Source organism: Megalops cyprinoides, chromosome 21 (assembly GCF_013368585.1).
Source record: "Megalops cyprinoides isolate fMegCyp1 chromosome 21, fMegCyp1.pri, whole genome shotgun sequence".
In the NCBI taxonomy this organism is placed as follows: domain Eukaryota; kingdom Metazoa; phylum Chordata; class Actinopteri; order Elopiformes; family Megalopidae; genus Megalops; species Megalops cyprinoides.
The window spans coordinates 17,473,268-17,490,666 of NC_050603.1; the positions used below are offsets into that span (position 1 = coordinate 17,473,268).

Below are 17,399 nucleotides of genomic sequence, written 5' to 3' on the forward strand. Positions count from 1 at the left end.
CACACACACACACACACACGAACACACACTCAGGAGTCACTGAGGGGTAACTCACTTACACTGAGGAGTGACAGATACACATATACCAAGCTGTAATACACATAGAAGCATCAAACACACACGGTACAGGATCAAATGCACACAGAAGAACAACGCACACACATAGGTACACACACTGACTTACTCACGCACATACAGGAGTTACTCACACATACAGTGTGGAGTCTCACCCACATAGAGCAGGCACACACACACAGTGTCAGGTTTCACACTCAGCTCTGAGGCCTTGCTCTCTGTCCCCCTGTAGATGTGCCAGCAGCTCCACGGGGAGTTTGTAGGCCCGGCGTGCGGACACCACGGCCCCTACATCCCGGACGTCCTCTTCTGGTCCATCATCCTCTTCTTCACCACCTTCTTCCTCTCCTCCTTCCTCAAGCAGTTCAGGACTGAGCGCTACTTCCCCACTAAGGTAATCACTCAGACTCGACCTCATGAGCTCCGCCACACCATAGCTCTGCGCTGAGGTCAGTGTAGTGCCTATAGGCTAAAGTCTGCTCACTGAAGCACAACAGTAGCAAGACTAAATTGCATGTGTCTCTGCTGAAAACAGTGCAATACTTATGGGACTTTCTGCCGCAAACAATGCAATACAAAACCTGTATTACATTACATTACATTCATTTAGCAGATGCTCTTATCCAGAGTGACTTCCAGCACAATAGAGCATAAGTATATCCATTCAAGTTGAATGGGTAACAGTGTCAAACCAGGCTAACAACACTCCCAGGGCAGTGAGTGTCAGCATAACACTATTCAAAACCTGCAGTGTTAAATGAGATGTGTCTCTCTGCTGAAAGCTGTACTGTACCTGTTTTTCCCCTCCTTTAGGTGCGCTCCACAATCAGCGATTTCGCAGTGTTTCTCACCATAATGATCATGGTCCTGGTGGACTACCTGGTGGGCATCCCTTCTCCAAAGCTGCATGTTCCTGACCGCTTCGAGGTACGGCTCCGCCTCTGTGTCACGAACACGATGGGGAGATATCAGTCCAAAATGGCTTTTGTCCCAATATCTTTACCATGTGCTTGACCGTAGCTGGAAACATGCTGTGGAATTTTAACCCTTCTAAGGTCCTATTTAGCAGTCGCATAATGATGATGTAATGATGCATTGTGATGTCACAATGTGCCCCCGCAGCCCACGTCTAAGCACCGGGGCTGGCTCATCGACCCGCTGGGGGAGAACCCCTGGTGGACGGTTCTGGCGGCCGCCATCCCCGCGCTGCTCTGCACCATCCTCATCTTCATGGACCAGCAGATCACCGCCGTCATCATCAACCGCAAGGAGCACAAGCTGAAAGTGAGCAGACGCTGCAGCGGCCTGTTACTGCTGTTACACACACTGCCGCCCCCTGCCCCTCACTGCAGCAACCTGCTATCACTGTCACACACTACCGCCCCTACCCCTCACTGCAGCAACCTGCTATCACTGTCACAGACTGCTGCCCCCTACCCCTCACTGCAGCAACCTGCTATCACTGTCACACACTGCTGCCCCCTACCCCTCACTGCAGCAACCTGCTATCACTGTCACACACTGCTGCCCCTACCCCTCACTGCAGCAACCTGCTATCACTGTCACACACTACCGCCCCTACCCCTCACTGCAGCAACCTGCTATCACTGTCACACACTACCGCCCCTACCCCTCACTGCAGCAACCTGCTATCACTGTCACACACTGCTGCCCCTACCCCTCACTGCAGCAACCTGCTATCACTGTCACACACTACCGCCCCTACCCCTCACTGCAGCAACCTGCTATCACTGTCACACACTACCGCCCCTACCCCTCACTGCAGCAACCTGCTATCACTGTCACACACTGCTGCCCCCTACCCCTCACTGCAGCAACCTACTCCTGCTGTTACACATCGTGCTGTAACCTCTGTGCTGTGCTCTATCCTCTAAGCTGTGCTGTACTTTCTAAGGTGTGCTGTGTTCTCTGTGCTATGCTGTACCCTCTAAGCTGTGCTGTACTTTCTAAGGTGTGCTGTGTTCTCTGTGCTATGCTGTGCCCTCTAAGCTGTGCTATATTTTCTAAGGTGTGCTGTATTCTCTGTGGTGTGTTGTACCTTCTTGGCTATGCTATATTTTCTAAGGTGTGCTGTATTCTCTGTGGTGTGTTGTACCTTCTAGGCTATGCTATATTTTCTAAGGTGTGCTGTATTCTCTGTGGTGTGTTGTACCTTCTAGGCTGTGCTATATTTTCTAAGGTGTGCTGTATTCTCTGTGGTGTGCTGTACCCTCTTGGCTGTGCTGTACTCGTTGTGCTGTGCTGTACCTTCTAACCGGTGCTATACTGTCTAAAGTGTGCTATACCCTCTAACCTGTGCTCTCTCTGCCCTGCTGACACCCCTGTGTTTCTGCCCCTCGCAGAAAGGCTGCGGGTACCACCTGGACCTGCTGGTGGTGTCCGTGATGCTGGGCATGTGCTCGGTGATGGGCCTGCCCTGGTTCGTGGCCGCCACCGTGCTCTCCATCTCCCACGTCAACAGCCTGAAGCTGGAGTCGGCGTGCTCGGCCCCCGGGGAGCAGCCCAAGTTCCTGGGCATCCGCGAGCAGAGGGTGACCGGCCTCATGATCTTCGTCCTCATGGGGCTGTCTGTCTTCATGACCTCGGCACTCAAGGTGAGGGGAGCGCAGACACGCCCAGGGTATACAGTACCAGTCAAAAGTTTGGACACACCTGACTGAATTCATGTTTCTCATTATCTAAAAAACATTTCATTCTCATGCAACTTACATTAGTTATGCTTGAAATTTGTGTCTTAGACAAATATAAACAATGAAGTTGATGCCTATGTATGTAATTCTTTCCAAATTAGAAATTTTAGTTTTAAAAAATATTTTGGCTACCTTGAAGAATCTAAAGAGTTTTGATTTATTTAACGCTTTTTTGGTCACTGCGTACAGTTATTTCATTTATGTTATTTCATAATTTTGATGTCTTTACCATTATTCTAAAATATGGAAAATAGTAAAAATAAAGGAAAAACCTTCTATGTGTAGGTGTGTCCAAAATTTTTGACTGGTACTGCATGTGGAAGGGGCCAGAGGCGTGACTGGTGACCCCTTCCTTCACTGTCACTGTTTAATCCCCTGGATGCAGCCACACGGGAAATAACAGCAGAAGTGAATGTAATTTTGACGCCTGTGCTGTGCTGTGCTGAAATTACTTTCTGTCCTGGCTTTTTCTCAGTTCATTCCCATGCCGGTGTTATACGGTGTCTTTCTATACATGGGAGTCTCCTCACTGAAAGGCATTCAGGTAAGAACACACTGCACTGTGGATCTAGGTGTTACAGCGTTGGGGTATTAGGTGCTATGATGTGACTGTGTGTGTCTCCAGATCGCCACCATTATAAGGTACAGCACCTGCATTCCTCCTCTCATCGCAGGCAGAGTTTAGAGATTCAGATATTTAAATCTTTATCTCATTAAGAGGCCTGCTAGCTGTTGGTGCAGCCTGTTTCTCTACATTACCACTGTGGGTCATTCTCCTTTTAACGGCAAAAGTTTAAGCATTTCCTCCACACAGGCTCGGCGCCAGGATAAAATATAGAGGGGTGCAGCTGCAATCCACGGGGGGGCAGAAAAGTCATAAATAGAATGTAGACATCGGGATATAATGAGATAACTGGACCGCACTGAGGTCCGTCTTGGGGTGCAATGCGCCCCCAGAGCACCCCCATAGTGCTGGGCCTGCCTCCACGTTAGGCCTCTACTGAACTCACTCAGGCTCTTTTGGTGTTTTGATTCATTGGCGGGTGTCAGTTCTTTGACCGGATCAAGCTGTTCGGCATGCCGGCCAAGCACCAGCCGGACCTGATCTACCTGCGCTACGTACCCCTGTGGAAGGTGCACATCTTCACCCTCATCCAGCTGTCCTGCCTGGTGCTGCTGTGGGTCATCAAGGCCTCGGCCGCCGCCGTCGTCTTCCCCATGATGGTACGCCGACGGCTGTCACTCAGCTTGAGGGGGTATGGGGATGGGGAGGTGGCTCTGTTTCTATGAGTGTGTTTTTATTTTAGCCAGTATTTGTACATCTGTTACAGTATGACACCTGAATGCTGGTGTCAAAACACCTTGTAAATAGAAGGTAAATAGAAGATGATGACATCATATGATAGGCTGAAATCACTAAGAAACACTTGGGGGTGTTTTTGGTTACTCTTTGAATATTTATCATGGCAGTGTACTCCCAAATGTAGAAGGCTATCAGTTGTGTTTGCATGACTGGATGAATAACGTCTTAAGTCCTCTGTATCTCTCTCTTTCTCTCCACCTCTCTCTCACTCTCTCTGTCCTGCTTCTCTTTCTCCCTTTGACACGCTCCTAGGTCCTGGCCCTGGTCTTCATCCGCAAGCTGCTCGACTTCTGCTTCACCAAGAGGGAGCTGAGCTGGCTGGATGACCTGATGCCGGAGAGCAAGAAGAAGACGGAGGACGACGAGAAGAAGGAGAAGGAGGTGGGCTGGCGCCCTTCTCTGATTTCGGGCTGTGCGATGAGCCTCGTCTGACACCAGCAGCAATCCCCTGCTATCGCAGTGACCACTCTGTGTGTCGCATACAGAGCGGGGTGGGCTGCGGGTTACTCAACGCGGCAGCCTTTGCTGCTTAACATCCATAGGAAATTCATCAGAGCGCGGCTTTATCAGACTTCCTGCGTTGTGACGTGTTTGTCTCCCGGTTACAGGAAGCGGAGCGGATGATGGAGGACGACAAAGGGGAAGCGGAGATGCCCTTCGACGGTGGCACAAACGCCGCCATCAGCAGGCACCAACACAGGTCAGTGGTGCTGCCCTGTTGGAACGGGGCACACTGGTGCTAACAGAGAAACAGAAAGTCCTCAGGGTTTAATCAGTGCCAATGTTCTGTGATATTACGACTTTAAATATAGTCAGTGATAATTATAATACCTTCAGTTCTTATTCTGAAACATCAGCTGTGGGGAAAGTAAAGTATGTATTGCAATCTTTTTGGAAGAGTTCCATACACTACCCCCCCAAACACACACACACACATACACACACACACTCACACACACACACATACACACACTGCCTATGGCCTCAGTAGCAACCGAGTTTCACAAAAATGCATGAAGAGGTTTAAAAAAAATGCTGATCACATTTCTAAATGGAATTCCCATGCTGTGTCCGTTCCAGTTTATCTGTATTAAATGACTGAATTAATCGCATCAAGGCAATGATCGTACATATATATTCTAATGAATGTACACGTCATTTGAGTTCCAATACCCAGGATCACCCTTGCAACGCTCCCTCATTCACATGTGCAAATTCAGGTTTTGGATTCACATTGGCTGCCTTTCTACAATGCAGTGAAGTCAGATAAATAACACCATTAAACAATGTAATAAGTATTTGTAGTTCAAGCTACTAAGGTACATCTAGAGTCCTGATCTATTTCAATTTTGTTGAATTTTTCTAGCTGTGTGTCCCTTATGCCCAAGGTGTAATTGCAAAGCATATTAAGAGGGTGTGTATTGCCCACCAAAAGGTGTACTGCTGTCTAGGCCACTGGTAACTCTGTGTCCTAATGGGTTGCTTGTTGAGTGGCGTGTCATTTGTCAGCGTGTCTTTCATGACTAAACTCACTGGATTGTGTGTTTCTGTGTGTCTCTCTCACATTCAGCTCTGACCCCTCTGTACTAAGCTCATCTGATGAAATGGTGGAAATCACATCTCAGAAACCCGTTACCACGAACGCTGAGGTTTCCACGGCACCAAAACATGGAGCAAGGTAGGCTGCTTCCCTGTGGGAAGTTCATTCCACCACTGGGGGACCAGTCCGGACAGGCATTGTGTCTGACAGGAGTGACCCCGTCGGGATGGGACAGTCAGTTGCCCCAAGGCTGCGGAGTGTAGTGATCTGGGCGGTACATACAGTTTAAGACTGATTGTCGATATGCGGGGGCTGTCCCATTCACTGTCTTGTATGACAGCACTTAAGTTATGAACTTGATATACGCAAGAACAGGGAACCAGTGAAGTAAGGTAGGGAGGGCTGTGACTTGACTACGTTGTGCAGCTGCATTCTGGATTAGTTGCAGGGGTGTGAAGGTACCAGCAGGAACGCAAGCAAAGAGGGAGTTACAGTGTAACGCCATGCTTCAGTGTAACGGCACCCTCCTTTCTTGCTCTCTCTCTCTCTCTCTCTCTCTCTCAGCCAGGAGAAGGTAGCGTGCGTCCGGATCAGCATAGAGGACGAGTGGGGAGAGAACAACGTGGACGTGGAGACATCGCTGTGAGAGTGTCAACCACAAGCACTTCCCCCCCTCCACCGATGCCCTTCGGGGGGGGGGGGGGGGGGGGGGGGGGGCGTACCACCCTGCCCTGGGAAAAGCGTTTGACCTCAGCCCGAGGACGGCAGCGCGTGGGAGAGAGCTTGGAACTCGTCACTGTTGACCAGGGCCCCTGAAGTGGGACCGGGTCCTCATTCTGTGTAGCTCGTGCCCGGCCAGCTCCACTGATGCCAAAAGAGGTGGCCTCATGGTCTCAGTTCCAGAGATTTAATGTTTGCTTGATTTGACATTATTTCGATTGTCAGAAATCAAAGTTCATGTTTTTTTTTTTAATCTTACTAATTTTGGTAGAAATTTTCTCTCTCTCTCTCTGTTTTCAGATGCACCTTTGAGCTCTGTGAGTTTCTCCACAATTCCTCTTTTCCTTTGTAATTCCAGTTTGACAAGGACTACCTTTTTTCTAACCAGACACACAATATTTCTTTCTAACAAAGGTACGAAATTAAAACCTTAATTTCCAGTGTACCATATCTGAAAGCACAAGGCAAATTTGTGTCCATCACGTCTGTCATTTCTGAATTAGTTTTTTCAGTCTTGTTGTGAGTCTCCATCTTTCTTTATCACAGTAATTTACAGTCCAAATTGGCGAGATGGTCCAAGCATGTTTTCAGTTGTTTAAATCACATATTTTCCCAGTTTTAGGCTCAGAGAAAACAGAAAAAAACACACACCTGTAAGCCCACCAGAAGGCTACTTTGTATGTTTCTAATGTACAGAAGCTATGATACAGCACTGTTTGTGTGAATTCTAAACATTTGCTTTAATGTGCAAAACTTGATGGATTACAGTCAGGCCTCTGTTTCACCTATAGTGTATCTTTCACACCATCTGACTGTATGAGTGGTGTAGACAGTATTACAGGAGTAGTCTACCATCTGTAAAATGTATTCTTCTATTAGCTTACCAGCAGTGCAATAGGCCTCCTATTGTGGTTCTGCCTCTCCCAATCACTTTTTATGTTAATATGTGTATTTGGTGTTGATGAGCTGTTATTGGTTTTGAAAGTTTATACGTGATGTAATATTCGCTGTAATTGGATGTACGTTATGAATTGTTATGTACTGTTGATTTTTTTAAGAAAATCATTATTATTGCCGAGGGAAGCAATTTTATTTATTTCAGAGGACAAGTTTGTGACATACTAAAAAGCCATGACGTTGAGAAGGCAGAAGTTGACAAGTTTGAAGTCTCAGTGCTCTTCATCTGTTTAACATCATGTCGATAGACAATATATATTTTGTTTTAATGATCCATCATTTCTGTGAGATTGGCAAAGTCCACTTTACACATGACTGATGAAGTCACCTAACCTGATAAAGGGTTAATATACTGTACATTTATGTGAAAGGGAGGGTTAATGTTCTGCTATATATCCCTATATGCATAATTTAATTTTACCCAAGAACCACCTCAGGAATGAACATGCTTTTTTGTCGGTCTGTCTTACTGATCATATTTGACAGTACATGGATCAGTTTTTGTTAGTCAGTTTCCTTAAAAATATGTAAAGAAAACCTTAACATGCTTATTATCAGCATCCCTCTGATAAAATAACCTTTATTTTAGGACTTTCAGGGTTACTTTTTTATCTAAATAAATTTTATAGAGGTTGCTAAATTGTATACAATATCCTTTATTTGCACACCCCTTCTCTTTAGATTTGAGCAATAATTCCACATAGTGCTAGAAACAGTATGCACACATAGCCAGAGACCCTTACGTTTGTATTGGTCCCTAATTCAGCCAATCACAACCATTGAGGTGTGAGCTTATTGATCCTGGAACAACCTTCCTCCATCACTGCCATCACTTTCACTGCCTCTGACCATCAGTGCATCAGTAAATAATATTGGCTGTGTTCATGTCACTGCAGACTTTTATGAGACTCTGTGTCGAATAACAAGGTTCTGCAGGCATAAGCTATCCCCCCCACAGGTATCTGCGCAATTTCACTGATCCCATTATAAAGGCCACTACATTAACAAACCCACACACCATAAAGATCCTGCTCAATATGCCGCCTTCAGACAGGACCCCTGTCTGAGTGGGGAAAACCTAGACCTCAGCCAGAGCTCTTAACAGAAAGCACGCATCCTCAGTCCAAATCACACCCAAAGTGTCCATCTGCCCAGATGCTGAGGCAGATGCAGGCTGTTGGAGGTAGTGAGAATGCAGCCAGGGTTCCTACACGTTACAAATGCTTCTTTAAAGGCATCTAAGGTGGTTCTGTGGTGCACATTTGGTTGGCTGTAATAAACACGTATAAATTTGCCTTTCTGGGGTCATTACCTAGATGTCATTTAATGTAGATCCCTTTAACCACACTGGGGTTCATCATCAGAAATGCATTAATGTTTTACCTGAAGGCGTAAAACAAAAATCAAATTTCAAATTCCAATTATATATGCCTTGACAAATGATAATTGTTGGGTAAACCAGTGGTATTTTTAATGAATGCCCCTTTATTGTGTTGTTTATATACATATACACAACTATAATATACATGTATATATATTTAGCTGTACAGTTAGCACTTGTCATTCAAGAAAGGACTTACTGTAAGTTTCTTCAAGGTTGGCCAGTGTCGTCGGGGGTTTTATTTATGTCTGTCAAACCTGAAACTTACTGTTGAACGCGCTGAACTGTGTGATCTGTGTGTTAAACTCCACCACACCCAACTGCACACCAGCATTTTATGAAACGAAAGGAAAACATTATTTTGACTATAATTTCCAGATGAAACCTAATGCAGACCTTTTACATTAACAGAGCAGGGAGATTTCACACTGGATACGGTAATATGCTGTAGGGGCTACAGCGGTGGGAACCTTTTGATTGTTCTTGTAAAAAAAAATCATTCAAAAGTATCCTTCAACACTGACTGCCTTTTTAAAGGAAAAGATGTCCTGTGCGTGCATATATAGTTTTTTAAAATTGTGAAATTGTTGCCAAGTCCCTTTTTTGTACATTTCAGAAATAATATCATTGTTAAGTAACGTGTGTGCCTTTTTAGGCTGTTGTCTTAATTAGTATAGGAAGAGGTAACACGTCAGTCTGGTCATTTCTGCTCTATGTGTTGTGTTGGTGGTGTCTTAATGGTAGCCTAACAAGTCACGAAACACATGTACAGTTACTGTAGTATTATATCCATGAATGTAATGTAATGTACTCTACAATGTACCGTTACACGTGTGTCTGTGTCTTTGACGTGGGGTTGTTCTTTAGAGCCATGTATTTTAGACTCACTTAATTGCTGCTGTCACTCAATTTCTCGTGAATGAAATAAGAAATCCCTTCCTTCGTTATCTGTTCAATACATGTTAAGATAAGGAAATGAAACATATTTTTTGTAATCAAAATTATATTGTTGGACAGCAATAAAAGTTATTACACGCGCGACTGCTGTTGCTTTCTTTAAACAAGCACCTTATGAAAGAACTGATTTATTAAATTAACAGCTGACTAAAGAAAATTAATTTCCCGTATCATTACACAGTATTATTGTAAACTAATTTTATTCCTAAAACACAATATGCTGTGGAACAGAATTTGCACTGTAGGAAACTCATTGTGGCTTCGTATGCAAGATTTCGACAACTCCATTAGGAACAATTCTTAGAAATAGCGAATAATATATAAAAACGCTGCAGGGAGAACTAACTCCATGAACTAGTGCTGAGGTGTGAGAAAAAACGCTACACATACTGCAGCCTACTCCTAGTGAGTGGTGAACAAATGTTCTTGGCAAAGCAAATGGTAAAACACCACTAGATGGCAGTGAAAAGCTGGGATCTTGAGCAGGACGCACATCCAGGAATACACATCAGCATTCCCTATACTACGTGGCACATTCCTGGGAAAACATTTCCATTTCCATCTTCATCTGTATGAGGCTCGTTGGTCTAGGGGTATGATTCTCGCTTAGGGTGCGAGAGGTCCCGGGTTCAAATCCCGGATGAGCCCTTGTTTTTCATATTAAAAACAACTTACAACTTACTTTGTTCTGCAACTGCATCTTCCGGCACCTCCACATTTACATTTACATTTATTTATTTAGCAGATGCTTTTATCCAAAGCGACATACAAAAATGCATACAGTAAGTATAGCAAGAGTACAGGGACAGGATGTGTACAGTTCCACAATGAGACAGTACTTCTCAGCTGAGAGCAAGGTCTGTTTGAGGACACAGTGCTATCCAATTTGTACAACTACAGGGTATAGGGCAACTAATAAGATACACCTTCACACTTCAAACAGCAACTGCAACAACTTCAAACAGCGCAATAAGTGCCAGAGTAAAGGCAGTGGCAAGAAAACAATACACAAAAGCACACAGAAATTTACAACAGCACTTATTATGTGATGGGTCAGTCCAGGTAGAGTCTGAAGAGATGCGTCTTCAGACCACGTCTAAAGGAATGGGGTGATGGAGCTGTCCGTAGCGGGACAGGGAGTTCGTTCCACCACTGGGGAGCGATGTAGGTGAAACGCCCTTGCCTAGCAGAGCGAGAACCTCCTGCTTTGTCAAGACGTCCAGTTGCTGCTGAGCGCAGGGGCCGGGCAGGTGGGTAGGGCTGGATGAGGTCTTGCCGGTAGGTTGGGGCTGTCCTGTTGATTGCAGAGTAGGCCAGGGTCAGGGACTTGAATCTGATCCTGGCAGCGACAGGATCAGATTCAAGACCCTGACCCTCACCTTTAGCAATTAGCAGGGGAGTAACATGGGAGAATTTGAGGAGGTTGAAGATTAGTCAGGCAGCTGCGTTCTGGATGAGCTGCAGAGGCTGGGTGGTGCAGGCTGGGAGGCCTGCGAGGAGAGCGTTGCAGTAGTCCAGGCGAGGGAGCACTGAGGCCTGGATAAGGAGTTGTGTGGCGTATGTTGTCAGGAATGGAAGAATCCTCCTGATGTTGTGGAGGAGAAATCGGCAACCCCATGACGTGCTTTTTGAAGTTGAGGATGACGCCCAGGCTCTTTTTTGACAGAGAGGATGGTATTGTGGTGCCATCAACGGTGAAGGAGAGGTCTTGCAGGGGGGAAGGTCCGGCTGGGATGGAGAGCAGTTCCACATGATGTAGTTGCATTGCACACATACAGGTAGATATTGACAGTTTTAATGATTCTGAAACGCATATTACATTGCCTCACCTGATCACTAAAAACCTATGTTTTATGTCAACATGCAACAAAAGACAACATTCTTATGCATTAATACATTAAAAGCCACATGGTCCTTAAACCACCACTCACACACTCAAATGCATAATAGTGGTAGATGTAATCATGCTCATAAAAATTTATTTCGTAGACATTCTTATCCAGAGTGACTTCCAGTGCAAAAGAACAGAAGTGTATACATTCAAGTTCACTGTACAGCTTGGCTATACAACTTCATTGTATATTCATACAACTTCAACTAACTTCATATAGGATCTTGAGCAGGACACGCACATACAGGAATCTACATCAGTATGGAAATCTCCTTGCGTGCAATGCAACTGCATGATATGGGGGAGCAACAAGTTGCAGCTGCAGCAGAAAGTGAGTTGTAGAGCTGATGTTGTGATTGTAACGTTGAAAAGCAGGGCTCGTCCGGGATTTGAACCCGGGACCTCTCGCACCATAGCAGCACCAGCACATACCAAGTGCGTAATAGTGCTAGAGGTAATCATGCTCATAAAAACTTGTGCATCCTGTAATCACATGAAGGCCACTCCTGTCTTTCCTGTGCTGCCAGATCTGTTGCTCATCAGGATCAACCTCAGCAGCCTGCCCTGTCTTCCAGCAGAGGGCTGGGAATGTCCTTTACCTCCCTCTGCCGTACGCACCTTCATGCAAGGTGTCCCTTGAAGAATTGGTCTCCCTTGAAACCCTGACTAGCTAAATTTGTTGCCACCTCTCCAGGCATTTTCACATACAGAGTGAGGCTGGCTGCGACTCAGCTTGTGGATTCACGTTGGCTGCTTTGTACAACTACAGTGAAGTCAAATAAATAACACTGTCAAACAATGTCATTTGCATTTTCATAGTTCAAGCTACCAAGGTACATCCTGCTCTTTTCCAGTTTTGTGTTGAATTTTCCCAGCATGCAGCACCACCTGTCTGTCACTCCTGCCCAAGATGTGTTCACAAAGAATATTCAGAGTGAGTATGTGCCCACCAAAAGGTGTACTGCTGTCAAGGCTACTGGTAACTCTGTGTCCTAATGGGTTGCTTGTTGAGTGGCGTGTCATTTGTCAGCGTGTCTTTCATGACTAAACTCACTGGATTGTGTGTTTCTGTGTGTCTCTCTCACATTCAGCTCTGGCCCCTCTGTGCTAAGTAGATCTGATGAAATGGTGAAAATCACACCTTAGAAGTCTGTTACCACAAATGCTCAACTTTTCATACCACTGACATAAGGAGCACGTGGCTTTTAATGTAGTTATCCATAAGAATGGTGTCTTTTGTTGCATGTTGACATAAAAGAAGGTCAGGTTTTTAGTGATGAGGTGAGGCAATGTAATGTGCATTCCTGAATGATTAAAAGTGTTGATATGGATGTGTGCAATGCAAGTGCATCATGTGGAGGAGCTACAAGTTGCAGTTGTAGGATAAAGTAAGCGATATTGTGATTGTAATGTGGAAAAGCAGGGCTCGTCCGGGATTTGAACCCGGGACCTCTCGCACCCTAAGCGAGAATCATACCCCTAGACCAACGAGCCTGTTACAGAAGCAAAAGGAAACGTTTTCCCAGGAATGTGCCACGTAGTATAGGGAATGCGCATACTGATGTGTATTGCTGGATGTGCGTCCTGCTCAAGATCCCAGCTTTTCACTGCCATCTAGTGGTGTTTTACCATTTGCCTTGTCAAGAACGTTTCTTACACTAAGTAGAAGCAGGCTGCATTATGTGTAGTATTTTCTTTCTCCTTTCTCAGCATTTGTTCATGGAGTCAATTTCATTTTCAGTGTGCTCCCTGCAGCGTTTTCATATTCTACCCTATTGGCACCAGTTCTTCCTAATCGAGCTGTCGAAACGGTGGGAAACTACTGTGAGTTAACCACAAAGGAAATTCTGTTCTACTGCATATTGTGTTTTAAGAATACAATTAGTTTACAAGAATGTTGCAGTTTGGACAGCACTGGTAAATACTCCGCCTTCATTCAGTGATGAATTTATTAAACCAGTTCTTTCATGAGGAGCCGACAAAGTGAGTTCCTGAGGTCTGGTCCTAATGGCCGGCAGAGATCTGGCAGCACAAGGAGAATGGAAGGAGCGGCCTCTATGCGATTGTGTGCTACACAAATTTGTACGATTATTAGGGCTGTTTGTATGATTACGTCCACCATTATTATGCATTTGATATGTGCAAGTGGTGGTGTGGACTATGTGGTTTTGAACGTATTCATTTCCAAGCATGCCGTTTGTTGTTGCATACTCAAAGGGTTAGGTTGTTACTCACCAGATGAGGCGACGTTATACGCATTGTTGTATTGTTGACATTGTCCATATATCTGCGTGCAAAGCAACTGCATGATATGGGGGAGCAACAAGTTGCAGCTGCAGCAGAAAGTGAGTTATAGAGCTGATCTTGTGATTGTAATGTTGAAAAGCAGGGCTCGTCCGGGATTTGAACCCGGGACCTCTCGCACCCAAAGCGAGAATCATACCCCTAGACCAACGAGCCCCTTACAGAAAAGTTTTACCAGGAATGTGCCACGTGCTGTAGGGAATTGATATACTGATGTGTATTCCTGTGTCTTGTGTGTATCCTGCTCAACATCCTAGCAACTGACCGCCATCTAGTGGCGTTTTTTACTTTTCACTCTCCACTGCATCAGGCTCGTTGGTCTAGGGGTATGATTCTCGCTTCGGGTGCGAGAGGTCCCGGGTTCAAATCCCGGACGAGCCCTCCCTTTCAACATTAAAGGACACTAAAACAGCTCTGTGCTGCGACTGCAACTTCTGCCACCTCCACATGATGCACTTGCGTTGCATACGCAGGTATGGGCAATTTCAACAATGCATACGATGTTGTCTCACCTGCTCACTAAAAGCCTACCCACAGTTTATTTCAATATGCAACAGAAGATGGCATTCTTCTCAATAAATACATTAAAACCACTTATTCCTCATAGCAGCACCAGCACATACCAAGTGCGTAATAGTGCTAGAGGTAATCATGCTCATAAAAACTTGTGCATCCTGTAATCACATGAAGGCCACTCCTGTCTTTCCTGTGCTGCCAGATCTGTTGCTCATCAGGATCAACCTCAGCAGCCTGCCCTGTCTTCCAGCAGAGGGCTGGGAATGTCCTTTGCCTCCCTCTGCCTCATCCACTTTCTTGCAGGGTAAAGAGAAGCGTCTGTAGACACCCTGACTAGCTGTATTTAGTGAGACAACGCCAGGCAGTTTCACATACAGATGAAGTCTGCTTTCCAGGCCCCTCCTTTCACGTGAAAGTAAATCCTCAACGAACTTACTTTACCTGTGTGACACTCAGCGAGCAGAGTTAAGTTGCAGAGGACTGACCGAAGAACTACAGCCTCTCAGATTGAATTTGCAGCATGAATCAATATTATGTACAGAGCCGCACTTCTCCATCTGTTTTAACACCACACTGTAGAAAGTAATATATCATTACATTACGTTACAATATGTTACATTCATTAAGCAAACGCTCTTATCGAGAGTGCGTTCCATCACAAAAGAACAGAAGTTTATCCATTCAAGGTGAATGAGTCACATATTGTCAGACCAGGCTAACAACACTCCTGGACCAGTGAGTGTAAGCATAACACAATTCAACCCCTACCACAGATTAACTTGTGCTAACCTGAATAGACAGCCTAGAAAGTAAAGGAAGACAAGTACACACACTACTATACATCTAAGTCACTAGATCACAGAATCTTTAACACATGACAACACTTGCTGTTCATTTTATGTGTAGTCATACAATTATCAGGTGTTAGGGGGTGGGGACTGAAGTGGAACTGTAGCAAAGCTGAAATCAGTGGCTTGTGTGAGTCCTGCGTAAAGCCAGAGGAGTAGCAGGTAGCACAGCAGCCTCAGCGGTTACTTCACTCAGTGAAACATCGCGTTGTTGCCGACAGGTTAGCGGCAGATTGCCTTTAGCTCAACTGGTAACGACGCTGGCCGTAGGGGTGGGCAGTGAGCAGTAAGAACCGCGATTCGAAACTCCCTCGCTGACCCACATAACATCTAGCAAAAAGACACAACACAGCATACACCCGTTACAAAACCACAAGGCGATTTAAAGAGATGGGTCTTTAGTCTGTGTCAAAAGATGGCTGATTCAGCTTGTCCCGTTTTGGGGGTTCCTCGGTCAACAGTGATGAGTTCAAGCTCTGTCCCGTAGCTGTCGTCCGCGGACTGATGTAAAACGCTTCCCCCACATTTTAAGACATAAGAATTTTATGCCTGTCTGTACTGCCCCCGTAGGGTTGTTCTTTAGAGCCATATATTGATTAATTGCTCTTAATTGCTGCTGTCACTGAAGTTCCCGTGAATGAAAAGAGATCCCTTCTTTCGTTAACTGCTCAGTATGAAATGTTATTTGAGGGAATAAAGTTATTACACGCGCGTCTGCTGTTGTTTTTTTAAACAAGCACGTTGTGTCGCAACACAGCATTTTTGTAAACTAATTTTATTCTTAAAACACAATATGCTGTAGAACAGTATCTGCAACGTGGGAATCTCACTGTGGTTTCGTACGCAAAAAAACTCCATTGGGAAGAATTCTTAGAAACAGGGAAGAAAACGCTGCAGGGAGAAACAAACCGCATGAAATGCTGGGAAGGGAAAAGGAAAATTCGACACAAACGTTCGTGACAAGGCAAATAGAAAACACCACTAGATGGCAGTGAAAAGCTAGGATCTTGAGCAGGACGCGCGCACTCAGGAATACGCATCAGTACGTGCATTCCCTATACTACGTGGCACATAACTTATGAAACCTTCATACTACTCGCAGGTGGCTCGTTGGTCTAGGGGTATGATTCTCGCTTTGGGTGCGAGAGGTCCCGGGTTCAAATCCCGGACGAGCCCTTCTTTTCGATATTAAAATCACAATATTGCCTACTTTATCCTACAGCTGCAACTTCTGCCACCTCCACATGATGTAGTTGCATTGCACACATAGATATGAACAGCTTTAATGATTCAGGAATGCATGTTACATTGCCTCATCTGACGAGTAAAAACCTAATCGTTTGAGTATGCAACAACAAATAGCATTCTTGGAAATGAATACATTCAAAACCACACAGTCAACACCACCACTTGCACATATCAAATGCATAATAATGGTGGACGTAATCATACAAACAGCCATAACAATCGTACAAATTTGTGTAGCACACAATCAAATATAGGCCACTCCTTCCGTTCTTCTTGTGCTGCCAGATCTCTGCAGGCCATTAAGACCAAACCTCAGGAACCGACCTTGTCGGCTTCTCATGAAAGAACAGGCTTAAAAAATGAATCACTGAATGAAGGCGAAATATTTGCCAATGCTGTGGAAACCACAGCGTCATTCTAAACTGACTTTATTCTTAAAACACAATATGCAGTAGAACAGAATTTCCTTTGTGGTTAACTCACAGTAATTTCCCACCGTTTCGACAACTCGATTAGGAAGAACTGGTACCAAAAGGGTAGAATATGAAAACGCTGCAGGGAGCACACTGAAAATGAAATTGACTCCATGAACAAATGCTGGGAAAGAAGAAAGAAAATACTACACATACTGCAGCCTGCTTCTACTTAGTTTAAGAAACGTGACGAGGCAAATGGTAACACACCACTAGATGGCAGTGAAAAGCTGGGCTCTTGAGCAGGACGCACATCCAGCAATACACATCAGTATGCGCATTCCCTATACTACGTGGCACATTCCTGGGAAAACGTTTCCTTTTCCATTTTCTTCCATAACGGGCTCGTTGGTCTAGGGGTATGATTCTCGCTTAGGGTGCGAGAGGTCCCGGGTTCAAATCCCGGACGAGCCCT

At 45.1% G+C, this 17,399-nt stretch overlaps 1 protein-coding gene and 6 non-coding genes across 7 annotated transcripts in view; 5 read left to right on the forward strand and 2 right to left on the reverse strand.

Moving 5' to 3' along the window:
- Positions 1–6,377, forward strand: part of LOC118769301 (sodium bicarbonate cotransporter 3-like) — a 33,357-nt gene extending 26,980 nt beyond the window's left edge. The window contains exons 18-27 of the mRNA XM_036516360.1: positions 308–469; positions 889–1,002; positions 1,198–1,359; positions 2,439–2,690; positions 3,262–3,330; positions 3,837–4,010; positions 4,402–4,530; positions 4,758–4,849; positions 5,720–5,827; positions 6,254–6,377. Coding sequence (XP_036372253.1) covers positions 308–469; positions 889–1,002; positions 1,198–1,359; positions 2,439–2,690; positions 3,262–3,330; positions 3,837–4,010; positions 4,402–4,530; positions 4,758–4,849; positions 5,720–5,827; positions 6,254–6,335 — 1,344 coding nt within the window. The 3' untranslated portion in view covers positions 6,336–6,377. The remainder of the gene's footprint in view (positions 1–307; positions 470–888; positions 1,003–1,197; positions 1,360–2,438; positions 2,691–3,261; positions 3,331–3,836; positions 4,011–4,401; positions 4,531–4,757; positions 4,850–5,719; positions 5,828–6,253) is intronic.
- A 3,903-nt stretch (positions 6,378–10,280) lies between these two features.
- trnap-agg lies at positions 10,281–10,352 on the forward strand. Its single transcript has one exon. It is a non-coding gene; the product is annotated as a tRNA-Pro (tRNA).
- A 2,665-nt stretch (positions 10,353–13,017) lies between these two features.
- trnap-agg lies at positions 13,018–13,089 on the reverse strand. The gene has a single exon. It is a non-coding gene; the product is annotated as a tRNA-Pro (tRNA).
- Positions 13,090–13,983: 894 nt separating this feature from the next.
- trnap-ugg lies at positions 13,984–14,055 on the reverse strand. Its single transcript has one exon. It is a non-coding gene; the product is annotated as a tRNA-Pro (tRNA).
- A 153-nt stretch (positions 14,056–14,208) lies between these two features.
- Positions 14,209–14,280, forward strand: trnap-cgg. Its single transcript has one exon. It is a non-coding gene; the product is annotated as a tRNA-Pro (tRNA).
- Positions 14,281–16,367: 2,087 nt separating this feature from the next.
- trnap-ugg lies at positions 16,368–16,439 on the forward strand. Its single transcript has one exon. It is a non-coding gene; the product is annotated as a tRNA-Pro (tRNA).
- Positions 16,440–17,326: 887 nt separating this feature from the next.
- trnap-agg lies at positions 17,327–17,398 on the forward strand. Its single transcript has one exon. It is a non-coding gene; the product is annotated as a tRNA-Pro (tRNA).
- The last annotated feature ends 1 nt before the right edge of the window (position 17,399 follows it).